General features: G+C 40.5%; 1 protein-coding gene across 9 annotated transcripts in view; it reads right to left on the minus strand.

Moving 5' to 3' along the window:
• Window positions 1–14,933, minus strand: part of WDFY3 (WD repeat and FYVE domain containing 3) — a 166,096-nt gene that overhangs the window by 119,432 nt on the left and 31,731 nt on the right. For 7 of the 9 annotated variants that reach the window (XM_064651755.1, XM_064651753.1, XM_064651749.1 and 4 more), the window contains exon 1: window positions 6,890–7,005. The exons of 1 other annotated variant lie outside the window; for it this stretch is intronic. In XM_064651755.1, coding sequence (XP_064507825.1) covers window positions 6,890–6,918 — 29 coding nt within the window. In that variant the 5' untranslated portion in view covers window positions 6,919–7,005. Of the gene's footprint in view, window positions 1–6,889; window positions 7,006–13,106; window positions 13,202–14,933 lie in introns of those variants that run through there. One more of the 9 variants, XM_064651756.1, reaches the window with a different exon arrangement.

Here is a 14,933-nt window from a genome sequence, read left to right on the forward strand (position 1 = left end):
TATAAGAGTGCAGAGGCCAATCTAATGAAATACTGGTTTGTTTCCACATGTTGAAGAGATGCTTACAGAGGTGTCTCAGTTCACAGGTAGTGTCCAAATCTGAGAATTCAGTGCAGTTATTTTTCTGCTTTAACACCTCTAAGAATAAAAAAAAAAAACAAGAAAGAAAAAGAAAGAAAAAAAAAGAAAAGAAAAGAAAAGGCTTGCTATCCTAATTCAGGACATGTTTTTCCTGTTCTCTGAACTCAAATCAGATGACAGTTACAGATACAATTCTTTTGTTATTTGCAACATTAGAAATGCTATTTTATGCTCAATCTGACCTTAATGCCTTGAAATCCCTGCAAACAAAAATTCTTTATGCTTCAACAAATATGAAGAACTTTAGTAACTGGTTAGTCAGAAAGATAAAAGATATAAAACAGGGACTATCAGTCTTCTTTGCAGGTTCATTTCCCACAAATTATTCATGATAATGACACATAATAGCAAGTGCTGATAGAATAGATTTCCTGTGGTTTGTACCCTCCTGAAGGTTAATGTTTTATATTCAGTGTAAAAGGACAACAATTAAATAACAGTGATACTTTTGACCTATGCTGCAGGGATGGAGGAAAGATGTCTGCTAAAGACTAATAATGCACATATTTCTTATTTAGTATTAACTTAAATGAAAATGACCTTTAGTTCTATCAACTTTTTGAACTTCACTTGGTTCAAATAAGGAAATAAAGTACTGCTTTTGATTTCTGTAAATAGCCTATTCTTTTCTTGACTTACTAGTGTAGAAGCTTATGTCTAGAAGATAACCCTTTCATTGCATTTTCTAATGCTTTAATTAATAACCACAAAATTTCCAAAAATTACTCGTAGTACTATAACAAAATATTTCCATGCTACAAACATTTCTTCCGCCACCTCTGAAAAATACAGCCTGTAAATCAAAGTATTGAATCCCACCACAGCTGAAAATAATGTGCAGTACTTCTCCAAACCACAGTTCAAGTTTCATCAATTTTCTTCTTTTCTATTTCTGTACACAAAAAGCACAGACAACTTCAACATCTCAAGTGCAGACCCACCATCCATTTTGCCCTTGCGACTGAAGAGCCTACTTCAACATAATTTTTTAGTGCAATAGCACAGAACAACAGCTGCCCAGCATGAAGGAGTCCTGATGCACATGTAGAGGCAATGGGTGTGATTATAATCATTGTTCATAGATATCTGGGGATGGTGTTCAAAACTCCTAACTTGGTGGAACAGAAAGGAGTAACAAGTTTGTTACAGAGAGCAAAGACAAGACAGTGCAAAGGGAAGCAAACATGAGGGTCGCTTTTTCCTACGAGGAACAAATCTGTCCACACGGCACCTAGAATGGGGGTTTTGGCTGGATGATGATAAATTTGCTTCCTACATCTTCATTTAGCACCCATTAAGATCTGCCACCACCATCAACCCAATTCTCAGTACTGCTTTTCTTTAAGGAAGACTTTAACAAGACTTCCACTTTCCTCAGTCATGAACTGATAATCAACCTGCAGAATTGCAAATGCTCACAAAGCAAACTGCCAGAAAGCTCAAATATAGGCTCTTTAGACTGACCACACATATTCATTTAAGGTTTCTGCCTTTGTATATTTTACTCTACATCTTTTTCAACTAAAATGAAAGATGAATTCTTATTTTGTCTTGAACTACCACACACAACCGTGAGAACCAAAAGGTAAATCTGCATTGTCAGCATTTGAATACATACATCCACCATTTGTTTAAAAGCAGCTTTTGAAAATGGTCAGGGAAATTGAATGAGTAATTTTGACTTTTCAGAAGCCAAATAGCTTGTAATAAATATTGTATCAACATCCAACCAGGTTGTGCAGAAAACCTCATCTTTGAGGTACCTATAACAGTATAGACAGTCCTTCATCTCTTCACAAAACAACACCAAGAAATACAGTCCAACCCTAAGGCTACCCAAAATCCACATTTAACTGCTGGGTTCTACACAGCTTCATCTCTGAATTTCAATGCAAAGTCTTAAACCACCTCATCTGCATATAAACGTAGATCTAATCTCCAAAAACCAGTTTGGGTTTGCTAGCCATCAAGGAAGTCTAAAACTCCATACCTCAAACTGTTCTCACTCCATGGTATCTCCTCAGGTTGGAAAAAAAAAAAAAAAAAGGTAATATTTGTACCAGGAAGAGGTTTTAAATAATTTGTGCCAGGCAAAATATATTGCCATTGTAGGGCTGAGGACCAAAGAAAACTCTTCATGTGTAAAAGAAGCCTTTCTGCTTTACAAGATGAGGAATGGTCACTCCAGAAAATAAATGTATCTTGCCATGTTTCATTAACCCTAACCACAGGTTACAGTAAAGATCAAAGTACTGGTTCTACACAGGTATTGTGTTAGAAAGGAGACGCCTGCAATAGCACGTTCAGGTGGTTCATTCATAGACGTTCAGGCTCCAAGAAACTATTTGCTCATGCTTGTGCAATCACACATCTATGGCATTTTTTCCACTCCCCTGACTTGTTCCAATGTGGTCTCAAAGCTGGCAATCCAGCTCTGACTGCCACGAAGTCTGAACTAGCTTTGGACATACAACTCTTCCTCTCCTTCAAGGAGTGCAAAGGACACTATTTGCCAGAGAAATGTGGTAACTGAGGAGACAAAAATACATGTAACACAAAAATCCTGGTAGGCAGAAGCAAAGTCCCAACTTGTCTGGAACAGACATAAAAGATGACAAAAATAAGAGAAATGTCTCCACCGACATGTATTTTTGGAACACTCATTTACAGGACAATTATGTCTAGTAAGTTAACAGGTTATGGACTTACGTATTAAAACTTCTGGTTTTCAATGTTACCCTTAGGAATATACTGTAAACACAGCAGATCACTTGTGGAAATTAAAATTCACCAGATTAGTGGTAATCACACCTGCTGAACTGGCAACACAGCAGATAAGCAAACTCCTATTATCCTGCAAACCTCAATACTGCTATAAACACCTACAGCCGAAAAATATAATGAAGAAAAGCAAGAACTGAAACATTGTTCTGGTTTTGAACACGTTGGAGAATTGAAATATCTCAGAAACATTCACACCTCAGCAAAATCATCCAAAATGGAGAAATCAATCTGGGCATTACACAAGAAGCTTATAAACCAACTAACCTATACAGTGTCAGGAAAAATATGCATAATACTATAAAGATGGGTAACAACTGGTTAAAAAACCCAAACCAAAACAGAACAGGCTATTTGCTTCCAAAATATTCTTGGAGAGCAAATTCTAATTGAATTCTTGATATGTTTCATGGCAAAATATCTTGAGCACCTCTGAATGCTGGTTTTCCTGTTTTGGTTTGGTTTCAGAAGGCCTATATAAACTGATTTGGATTAATAGGACAAACAGAGTACTAGTTACAGCCCGTTGGGAATAGAGCAGAACTGAAATTTTAGTTTGCCAACGTGACCTGCGTGGCAATGACTAAACCATGCAATTCAGGAGAGGAAATAATGCTAAGAAGCTCCTGATAAATTAAAAAAAAGGGGTGAGGGGGAGACAGGAGAGCGGGCACACACAGAGAAAAACAAACAAAAAAGTAAAAAATGCCTGGGATCTTAAGAGACAAGCGTGTGTGCTTGGCTGGCATGCAGACATCAATAAATGTGTAGGAAAAAAGCAGTGTTCCAGAGGGTGGCTCAGGCATTCGCAGTAAACAAGCAAAGTAAAAAAAGCCTTCCTAGAAAAGTTACTGCATTAGAATCAATAATGAAACAGTGAGCTGTTATTAGGAATGGGGAAGAGTGCTTTGGTTCGTTTGCCTTTCCAAGCAGTGGGGGGTGGGGATGTGCGGTGGTGAAGATGGGGAAGGGAACTTGGAACAAGAGAGCCTGTACATCCCAGCAGCAAGGCCATGCACAAAGCACTGCAGCCCCACGCAGCAAATTCAGCAATGACAATAGCGAGTCTAAGCTCAATTTTGATATTTAGCTAAAAAAGCCACCGATTTTTTTTTTTTAAAGGACTGTGGTATTACACAAAGCAGATCCCCATCTGTGGTGGTGGTTGCAGTGATTTTTCTTCCCAACAGCAATCATGGAGTTCCTCCAGCCATGTAAAACAGCCATTTATATACCCAAAAGCAGAACATTTCTTGTGTCTTTAGGAAATTTGCATATGAAAGAGCAGTAAGCAGAAGCCCATTACCTGTAAAATTTGTCTCTATAGAGCTGCCCTTGTTTCTAACAACATGGATAAGAAAAACAACAAAGTGATCCTACCAGCACATGTTTGGCTGATGTAATAAAATTCCTCTCTCTGCTACCATCTAGTCAGAAAGACCGCAACAAAAACAGCAGCACAGCAGCGTATCAGCATTTAAATCAGCATTAAACCCTGGGCACAAATGCTTGTTTATTTCTAAAGCAATAGGAAGTAAATTAATGTCTTAAGCTGCATGTTCATAGTATTCCTAAGTGCAAAACAAAACAGCCCCCAAGACCTTATAATTAGCAGTTCAGGCCAGAGATGAATGGAAAAGCAGCAGAAGTACTTGCAGATACAACTCTACTGCATTTTAGATAGTAACCGATCTCTTCCAAATACTACATTATTCCATTGTCTGTGTGCACCCAACAGGAAGCTGCTGAACTTGACCATTCCCTACACATCCCTAGGCAAAGGCCCCTCCATAAACAGTGAGGAAGCTGGGCACCGTGAACACGGCATTTAATGGACTCTTCTTGAGATGACTTTTCCTAGATGGGGTTCCCCTACACTGAAACTAGGGTAGTCCAGAGACATCCACTGGGCTCCACTGGAATCAACTGCTGCAAACCATACAGCACAGAATCACAGAACCATTTAGGTTGGAAAAGACCCTCAAGATCCCCAAGTCCAACCGTTAACCCAGCACTGCCAAGCCCACCACTAAACCATGTCCCCAAGTGCCACATCTACACTTCTTTTCAATACCTCCAGCAATGGTCATTGAAGGTCACCATCTGGTGACTGACCACTTCTCTGGGCTGTCTCTTCCAATCCCTGACAACCTTCTCCATGACAAAATATTTCCTAATATGCAATCTAAACCTCTCCCAGCACAACCTGAGGCCATTTGATGGCTGATGATGTGAAACTGGGGGCAGTGGCTGATACACCTGAAGGCTGTGCTGCCATTAAGTGGGACCTTGTTAGGCTGCAGAGTTGGGCAGAGAGAAACCTAATGAGGTTCAACAAGGGCAAGTGTAGGGTCCTGCACCTGGGGAGGAATAACCCCAAGTACCTGCAAAGGCTGGGGGCTGACCTACTAGAGGGCAGCTCTGCAGAGAAGGACCTGGAGGCTTATTGGGTGACAATCTGATCATGAGCCGGCAGTGTGGCCTTGCAGCCAGGAGGGCCAATGACATCCTGGGGTGCATCAGGAAGACTGTGGCCAGCAGGTCAAGGGAGGTGATCCTCCCCCTCTACTCTGCCCTAGTGAGGCCACATCTGCAGTGCTTTGTCTGGTTCTGGGCTCCTCAATACAAGAAAGACAAGGAGCTACTGGAGAAAGTGCAGCGGAGGCCACAAAGACGACGAGGGGTCTGGGGCATCTCTTTTGAGGAGAGGCTGGGGCAGCTGGGCCTGTTTAGTGTGGGGAAGAGAAGACCGAGAGGGGATCTCATTAATACATATAAATATGTCAAAGGTAGGTGTCAAGAGGATGGTGCCAGACCCTTTTCAGTGGTGACCAATACAGGGCAAGTAGCAATGGCCATAAACTAAAGCACAAGAAGTTCCACCTCAACACGAGAAAGAACTTAACACTGAGGTGGCAGAGCACTGGAACAGGCTGCCCAGGGAGGTCATGGTCAACCTAAACAAACAAACAAACAAAAAACCCAAACACCACAAATACAAACATACAAAGCAAACTAAAACTGCAGACTTTTAAAGCAATATGAATTGCTCAAGTCAAGGCACTCTTCCAGTTCTCTCTAGTTCTCCAGTCACAATTTTTTTCTGATGTTCACTGGCATACTTATTAAATGACTTAAGGGGGTGTAGGTACTCTTGGACATTAAAGTTGGAGTCTCTCGTACAGGGACAAAACTGCAATATTTTAAAAAATCCCTACTTATTTAGCTTACTTTTTATTGCTAGTAAAGGGGTTGGTGTATTTATTCTTCACCATAACTACTTTTAAAACTATTTTTCTTTTTCTCTTCATTACCCATGTTCTATTCCTGGTTGGCAATAATGCCAAAATAAAAGTTGTATTTCACAGTGAATATATGCCTTCTCAACAGAAGTTTGCAATATACTACAAGATTAAATAGGACAGCTAGAAATCCACAAAAAAGTGAGCTTCTCTTATTCAAAGAGAAAAACTGAAGCCTATAGCACTCAGAGATGAGGAAAATATTATTTTAATATGATCAGTTCTCTGACTTCGTTAAATTTCTAAGAATACTGTGGATAACACGCTTGTTTCACAGCAGAACTACTGCACTTGAGAACAGACTCATATTACCAGTATTTCAAAAACTATGCATATGTCAAACTAAAATCAATTATTTTCTTCCTTAGGTGGAATGACAAACGTAATTTACCTATTTTTGACTTATTTCTGTGCAGCCAACACCTTAAACACAGAAAACTGTGCACTATTACTTACATTATGCAAAATATCACTACACATTGGCTAAATCTCAGCTTGTCATTTGGTTCAGTTTCTCCTGTAATAGCAAATACAACTCCAGAAGAGTCTGACAAGTAGTAGTACAACTTCACAAGCCAGTCATGTAATTAAATGCTAGTCCAGGGGTCGAAAAAGTATCATGCAAAGAAATAAGAGTAGTTGCATTCATTTAGGTCTCATCCTACCTTGAATTCTTGAAGTTCAGCGCAAGCATCTTACTTTTCAAATCCTCTCCTTGCAAGATACCATTAATAGGAGAGAGCAAGTTCCTCTGCCTACAAGCCACTGCCAGCCCTTCGTTAGTAAACATCCTTCTGGCAGTCAGCTGGACCTCCCGAGCTTTGCGCCGACATCCCCCAGTGCCAACTGTACCAGTGCCCAGGCGGGTGTGATTGTCAGGGAAGGAGCAGCTGGTCCCTCCCAGTGGATGAAGGGAAGGGATCCCTCCTCCTGCCCAGGCCACGGTAACTGACACAGCTGCTTTACAAAGAATAAACCAAAAATCACACGAGCAGCAGAACAAGATGACAGACTGTATAGTCGAGTAAAAAGACATCTGGTCTGCAACACAGTCACTGCAGACGAGAGCGATGTATCATGGCTGACAAATGAATTTGTAAGATGACATTTTCCTGCTTTATTTATCTCATAGAAAAGTAAATATGTTTCAATTTCTGTTACAATAGAACTAATTTTTATTGGCGGGGGGGGGAACAAGAGACACTTCTTACTAGAATCTGTATCAGATACAATGTGGATTTTTCTTAACTTTTCTGCTTTTTTTGGAGTTTATTGTGGGGGGTTTTGTTGGTTTTTTTTTCACAGTGCTTACTATTCTAGCTTGCAATGCTACTTTCATGCACAGCACCATACAATCTAGAACTCCCAGTTGTTTTGTTTTAATAAAAACAACTACTCAGAAGTGGTAGTATTTTCCAAGGAGATCCATTATCAACAACTATGGGTATAGTTACTGCATGTTATGTCTTGACACTATACTAGCCCCTTTCCCCAGTAATAACCAAAGGTACAGAAAACAAATCAGGATTGAAGCTGTTGCTCTCTGAAAAGAATTCTCACAGTGGCACAGGAGGATGCTCAAATGACTACAGTGGACACTGCTTTTAACTGAATTTATCCCAGAAAAAAGCCTAAACACCCACTTAGCAAAAGCACAACTACTGCGGTGGAGGTTACTCACATTCTCCCCTTGGATTCATCTACACAATACACACACAAAGGAAATACACTTCATTGCTAGAGGAAAAAACACCAACATGAAAAAAAAGGCGGTAATTATATATCAAATGCACTGTAATGTCTTTTACAGCTACAGAAATAACTTACTAGTTATTTAATTCAAGTCCTGGCCTCTGCAGTGCATCTGTGAAAGCATATGGGCTCACCTGGACAACCTGCACAGGGCTTGGCTGCTTCTGGATGCAAAGAACCTGGGGACAGAACTTGCTCTCCACAAGGGAGAAAACAAGGTTTTTTCAATGCTATCCCTTTTCTCTAGTTTTGTGTCCCTTTGAAGCTTTGACAGCACGCAGTGGCACTGCACAGAATGAGGATAACTGCTCTTGTTTATTTTTAAGACAAACACAATGCAATAAACAGAGTGAAACCCAGCAATATGTTGATAAAGATGCATTAAAGAATTAGGTAAATAAATGCCCAATACCAGGATTTAATTGCAACAATAGGAGGGTGTTCAGGATTTTTACATCAACTTGTTAGATAACAGCTATTATTTGAACAGAGAAAGGATGCTCTAAAAGCAGAGTAATTTACACAGAGCTCAGAGGGGTAGCAGCATTCAGGTGCAGCTCCTCCTCTTTCTCTTACTCCCAGATGGAGCAATGTGGAGTGTGTATTTGAGGGAACATCTGAAAATTCTGACAGACGAGTAAAATTAAGTCAAAGAAAGGAATGTATGATAAAAATGTAAAGGATTATATGGATGTATAAGAGAAGAAGCCTTTGCTGTGGAACTATTGTTGCAATTAAATCCTGCCTTTTAGAGAGACTATTTGTGCAAGGCTTCCATGTTAGAGGACTAGATAGAAGGTGTAGTAAGATAGCCATCTCTATCACAGGAAAGAGTTCTGTCATCCTGAACCATGTGGAGCAAAGCAGACAGTAGCAGTCTCTTCCTAGCACTTCTCTCATGCAGATACTACAGGGGTGACTTTGTTGTCTTCCCCTAAGGTGACCTTTTAGCAACACTGAAGAGTAAACAGCAGTTGAATATACTCTCACTGCAATACAGCCAGACAGCAGCCCACTTTTCCACTATTATCTCCTCACTTATAAAAACTGCTACACAGAAGTTTCATCTCCCAGCTTTGAACAGCTATTCCTGCATCTACAGGAACCTGCCTTTGAAATTTCTCCCAGGTAGCTTTTTGAAGTTATAATCAAACAAGAGAAAGCTCTGAAACTAGGTTTACTGTGCCTCCAGTTGTTTCAATTCATGGGACTTAAAAGTCTTTCCAAGGGACTGCCTAAGGCTTGCCTTTCTCAGGCTATCACTTGTCAGAAGTGGCTCTTCCAACACCCTCTACTTGGGACAGAAGACGGGGCATGAAACATTCACAGCATTCTTGTCATTCCAATTACACCACTGGTGCACCAGGTCTCTGCTGCTAAGGTGTATCTATCATCAGTTTAATTTGTAGTTTTGCTAGAAAAACATTTACTAGGATCCCAAAGAGAAAGAGCCATACTCCAAGAAGTCCCAGAAACAGCAGCAGGGATCACAGAAACAGCGAGCAGCATCTCTGTAGAAATAACCTCGAAAACTTTTTCCCCTCACTATGCTTCACATCTGTAAGAGACTATGGCATCACCAACAGATGGGAACATGTCAAAAGGAGTTTCAGGCATTAATCTATCACTAGCAAAAATTACTGACCTGGTGTGAAATATTGGTGTTTACCTCTAAGGGAGCCAGGAAATGAATCTTTCACGATAACCTGACAACTATGGGAAATGCATTGTGTATACAAAAGCGTGGCACACAAACATCCTTTTCTATCACCGAGACTTTAAAACAAAGCAGCATGTCAGACTTCTCTAACACCATCCCAGATGATAATTATTTCCACATTTCATGTCTTACTCTACAAAAGCTCTTAAAAAAAAATATGGTCACTCCTCCCTACTCATGCACTTTCTCTCTGTGGCAGAAAGGAACTACTATAAATAAACATTAGGGCAACATCCTGCAAGGAAAAAGGCTTGAGGTGCTGAGGGAAGCTCTGCTAACTCCTCCAGCAACCTAGCAAAAATGATATAGAAGTTATTTTTCCCTACTGTACATCTTCAACAAGGCAAACAGTAACTCACAGCTTGAATACCTCAAGCATTGTTTTTCCCCATCCCCTGCCCCTCCATCCTTCCTGAACCTCATACAGCAACTGGGATGGCAGCGTGTGTTCTCAACTATGCTCACAGAAATGCAGGAAGAGAAGAGGGGCTGTAGGAGCACCTGCTTTTAGTCCAACCAGCTGCTTTAGCTGCACTATGGAGACCAAGCAGAGGGAGGCAGCCCCCAGTGTCAGGTTCCCAGCTGGGTCTGTTGATGTGCCAAGGGTGGAAAGACAAGGAGGTGGCACTCATAGAAGCCTGCAAGAGCAGCTGTGTACTCTACAGTGCCCAACCTTCCCTCCCCTCTGGCACAAGAGAAAAATCCTGGGACTTTCCAAAAGTGTTCTTTACTTTCCACGTGTATAATTCAGCCATGCCCCAAGACCCCAAATCCAGATACACTGTTTTGTTACAGTAACAACCACTCCCACTCAAGTTCTGGGTTTCAGTGCTGTAATTTTACTAAAGAATAGAGAATTATCACAAACTGTATTGGAAGAGGCCATCCAACTCAGTAAAATCAACACAGTAAGGTTATATACACTGGCTGAGCTACTGTAGTATGACAAACAAACATTGGGTGAGTCAAGTCAAATGAACACACACGAACACTTGGCTCACCCCAATCACAAACACCTTCATATAAACCCTTTGTGGCGCCCTTCTATTCCCAAGCTGACATCATCTGCTCATTTTGTAAGTAAACTGTACTCCATGATCTAAATCATGGATGCCATTAGTGACAAATCCAGGCATGGCAAACTACTACAGAAGCCTCCTTCAAATGCCTTTCCAAGTGATCCTGAATCCCTGCTAACTGCTCCAATCAACCACTTTAATAAATTTTCCTCTTGCAATATAGTAATTTAGGGAAGATCCCATTTTTAAAAAAAAAACACTACATGTACTACATTCAAAAGAACATCCTTCAAAACCTCATACGCTTCTGTTTGTATCACTTCTACCCCTTCTCTCCCTTATGCACTAATCTAATTCATCTGTCAAGGAAGAAAACTAATCAGTTTGACACAATTTTCTCCCTGGCAAATTCGTGTTGGTTGGCTGCCTTCCCCTATCTCATTATCTTCTATGTGCTCATAACTGCATCAAATGTTTTACTATTATCCACGTAGCTGCAGGTAAGTCATGCCACAGCTGGAACGAAACTCAGCGCTCAACCATGGAGAGCTCAACCAAATCAAATACAGCAGGCTCAGCTCTGAAAGGGATAAAACCACAGCAGTGGTATACCCAAGCTGTTAAGCTCTGCCAGTTCTTGCATGTCCTCGGAACTGGAAGAACAGGATGCATTAAGTTTCAAGGAAGTATTTCCTCCATAAGTATCTGAACAGCAGATCATGATACTAGTAAGACAGTCTTCACAGATTCACAAAATAGCCTGCACTCAACAGTCTGCTTGAAATTTCTACTAAGTCAAGGGGGAGGCTAACAAGAGAGGAGATGAGCCTTTCATCTTTTTTTTTCTCCATAAAGGAGAATATATACATATAAAAAAGAATCTAAACACAATAGGTTGAAGGGAGTGAGGTATTTTCTATGAAAGTAAAAAAAGGCATATTTCTACTAGACCCCCTTGTGGACAGATTTTTTTTTCTTGTTAATGAATAAAACATTGGAAACAAAAGCAGCAGCACAGAGCTAGAATGAAAGCATTGATGTTGGAAGGCAGGATTTCAGATGGAAGGAAGTGTTTGGGGATTTTTGTCTTTCCTTATGCTTTTGTTAAACTCGAAGTGATAACTCGCCTTCAACACTTTACAACTCTCAGTTTTATATGAAATAAGATGGTGAGAACATATGAATAACTAAAGCTCTCAATAAGAAATGGCACCCCTTGCAAGAGTAGTTGTTAAGCTCTACATGCCTCAAAGAGCAATGTCAGCTAGCATTTCCTTGTACTAATGCCTTTTCCCACTGGGGTCACCTCTTCACTTTCTGTGTCTGCGAAGTGCTGCAGCCCTTTTTCTACTGTGTTGTTTTTCTTTTTGCTCCAAAAGGGTCTATATGTTAAAGAGCATTCTAGCAAAGCTTTGACACTACTCTTCAGCAGCCACATCACACACATCTATGCTTTTAAAGTAAACGAACAAAGATTAGAATCCTTTACAGTAACCAGACAGATTTAATAGATTTTTAACTCAACTTTCCCATGGAAATTCACTCCTTTGCTTAGAAGCACTTCAACAGGCCTACCACTTCCGCTCCCCTTCCCAAGTAAAATTTAATTTTACTTGCTACATTTCTTTTTCATCAGCAAAACCAAGCATTACAGGATTTGATAGCTATACAAGCTTTTTTTGACTTCACTAGTTAAGAAGAAATCCATTGGGTGATAAATCCACTTAATCCTCTTTAGCTTCCCAAAAAACGTGAAAGCAAACTAGATTGAATATTCTACTTTCAAGAGGAAGCCTCTTGTAGGCCATAATATTTGTAGCAGGATTGACTATAGAGCTACTGGGAAAAACACTCACGGTAATCAGTCTATACAGCTTGTACATAATCCAAAGGAACTAGGATAGAATACTGAAATCAAGTCACTTGAGACAGAAATAGAGATAACTTTACCTTTGTGTGGATACAGAATGGACCTTTCCTAGCCTGTCAATTCTAGTGAAGAGCAGCAGCATTCTTCTCTCAAAAGTAAAAATGAGAGACTTGAGAAACTCAAAAACAAATCATGTATTAAGATCATTTTCATCCTGGGTTTTTTTAATCAATTAAAATCTTCAAGTTTAATGCATCTTGTCTCTGAGCATGCATTGCACCCACAAAACTTTCTGTGGCCACCCAGCTATGCATTTCTACAGCATCTACACAGATAAACAGAACCCTAAATTTTGTTTGGGTAGAGCAATTTTAAGCTGACTGTGTTCTGACAGTGCCTGAATTAACTCTCTTTCAGTGACAGGCAAATGAACTGCTGCACACAGAATTTATTGAAGAGTGTGCCAATTACAAATCAAAAGGCAATTTCCACAAAAGCCCTTCAGCATTCACGTCACTAACCTCTACAGCATTCCTGGGATCAGGGCAAACAGCTTCAAGAGAACAGGGCCCATTCCTTTACGAGGTTTCTCTTCAACACCAAAGCTGCTCTCTCACTAGGTAAAAGAGAAAAAGGTTAGAATATAAATGTGACAATAAAATCACAGAGCTTTGCTGTTCTGAAATGGATGAGCAGTCATTCCTATGACAACTGGACTTTCATAAACCTAAGAAATCTTTTAAATAGCTCCTGGGAAAGGAACTGTAGCAAACTAGAGACTGACACACAGCAGTAAGCTTAAATAAGCATTATCTCCCCGATTAAATGGTACTCGCTGAGAACACATGAACTGCTAAGAGAGTTAATACAAAGTGCAAGACCACTAATTAATGCATTGACAGCCCGTGATCAGCAAGAGCATCTCCGAGGAACTAAGTGATTTCTCATCATTACAGCAGGAGAATAAGAACTAAGTTGCATTGACCCCAACCCAGTTGAGCGAATGTGAAGCTCCCGAATGCGCCTGGCTTTCCCTGACCTCTCCCCTAATTTGTCTGACTCTTTTTTCAGAGTTATAAAATATTCATCTTAGAATTTGCAAGTGGACACACACAAGCCAACAAGGGGCACCAAGTCTGAGCTCACTTCAGCCTGACTCCACAAATCCATCATGGTGACATACTCCAGCTAACCCAAGGCAGGTAGCAGAGGCAGCAAAACCAGCACTATTCACTGTAGGACCTGGTACACAACTAGGAGAAATGCTGCACTTTGGTTAATTAGCCATGAGATGGCAGACCTCTGATTATTTTACCTCTGATTCCCAGTCAGTCCCATTTGGCACCAGTAGTACAGGTGTTCCTGCAATGCAGTGCACTACACAGTACAGGCCACAGTACAAACCTAAAGTAACTGGGAAAACTTTACACTACAATTCACATCATTTGTTGTTTTATTGTTTGGTACATGAAAGGGAGCAGGGAAGATATTGTGAAGTGGGGGCAAATTGACATGGGTAAAAAAAGGCAGCACAGCATCAGGTACCTTCAAAAGGTTTTGTGAGAGAGATGGCACTAATGTGAAAATCTTGCTCAGAGAGGTGTTGCAGAGCTTAAAACAATAAAACATTTTATTACAATGCTGTTGTATGCAATAAAAATTGAAGTAACTTGCTGGCAAGTGCAAGAGTTCAGCAATAACAACTAAAGCAGAAGTTCTCTTCTAACTCCATCCTCCATGACCATAAAACCCTCTGCTACCCCTATACAGGGATGAGAAGTCAGTTAATAGAATATGCCATTTGAGACTCTCTGGAGTTTGTAAATTGTTTATTTTGTTGTAAAGCTAAAGGCCCTTGCTTTTTGATTGAAGCCTGCTTTTAGAGAGAATACTCCTGTTTTAGTCTAGGAAATTGGTAAAAACATCTGAGCAACAAGCAAGAAGAATACACCAATGCCCACCAGCACACAGGATGATGGGCTAATGAGTTCCATTTCCAGAGGGATCCATCCACTCAGGCACTTAATGTGTTCCACTCACTAGCATTCTCAAGTATCTTTGCTACTTCAATTCACCTACCTCTCCTACTCACACAGCATCTGCTTACAATCATTTTCTCAGGAGATTAGCTCCCACCTGCAGTGGTCAGCACAGATAAAATAAACTAGATAAACTCAAGACCAGCAGATATCCTAGAATCTAGCCACACAGCGTCACTGCACCAATGCCCATGATTTATGCAGTATCTTAGAGATTTCTCTGCCAGTGTGAAAGTCCAGGTTAATGCCAGGCCTGGACAACACACTGCAGGCTCACGCTGCCACACAGAACCATCGAGCCCAGAGTTC

Source organism: Pseudopipra pipra, chromosome 4, assembly GCF_036250125.1.
Source record: "Pseudopipra pipra isolate bDixPip1 chromosome 4, bDixPip1.hap1, whole genome shotgun sequence".
Taxonomy (NCBI): Eukaryota; Metazoa; Chordata; class Aves; order Passeriformes; family Pipridae; genus Pseudopipra; species Pseudopipra pipra.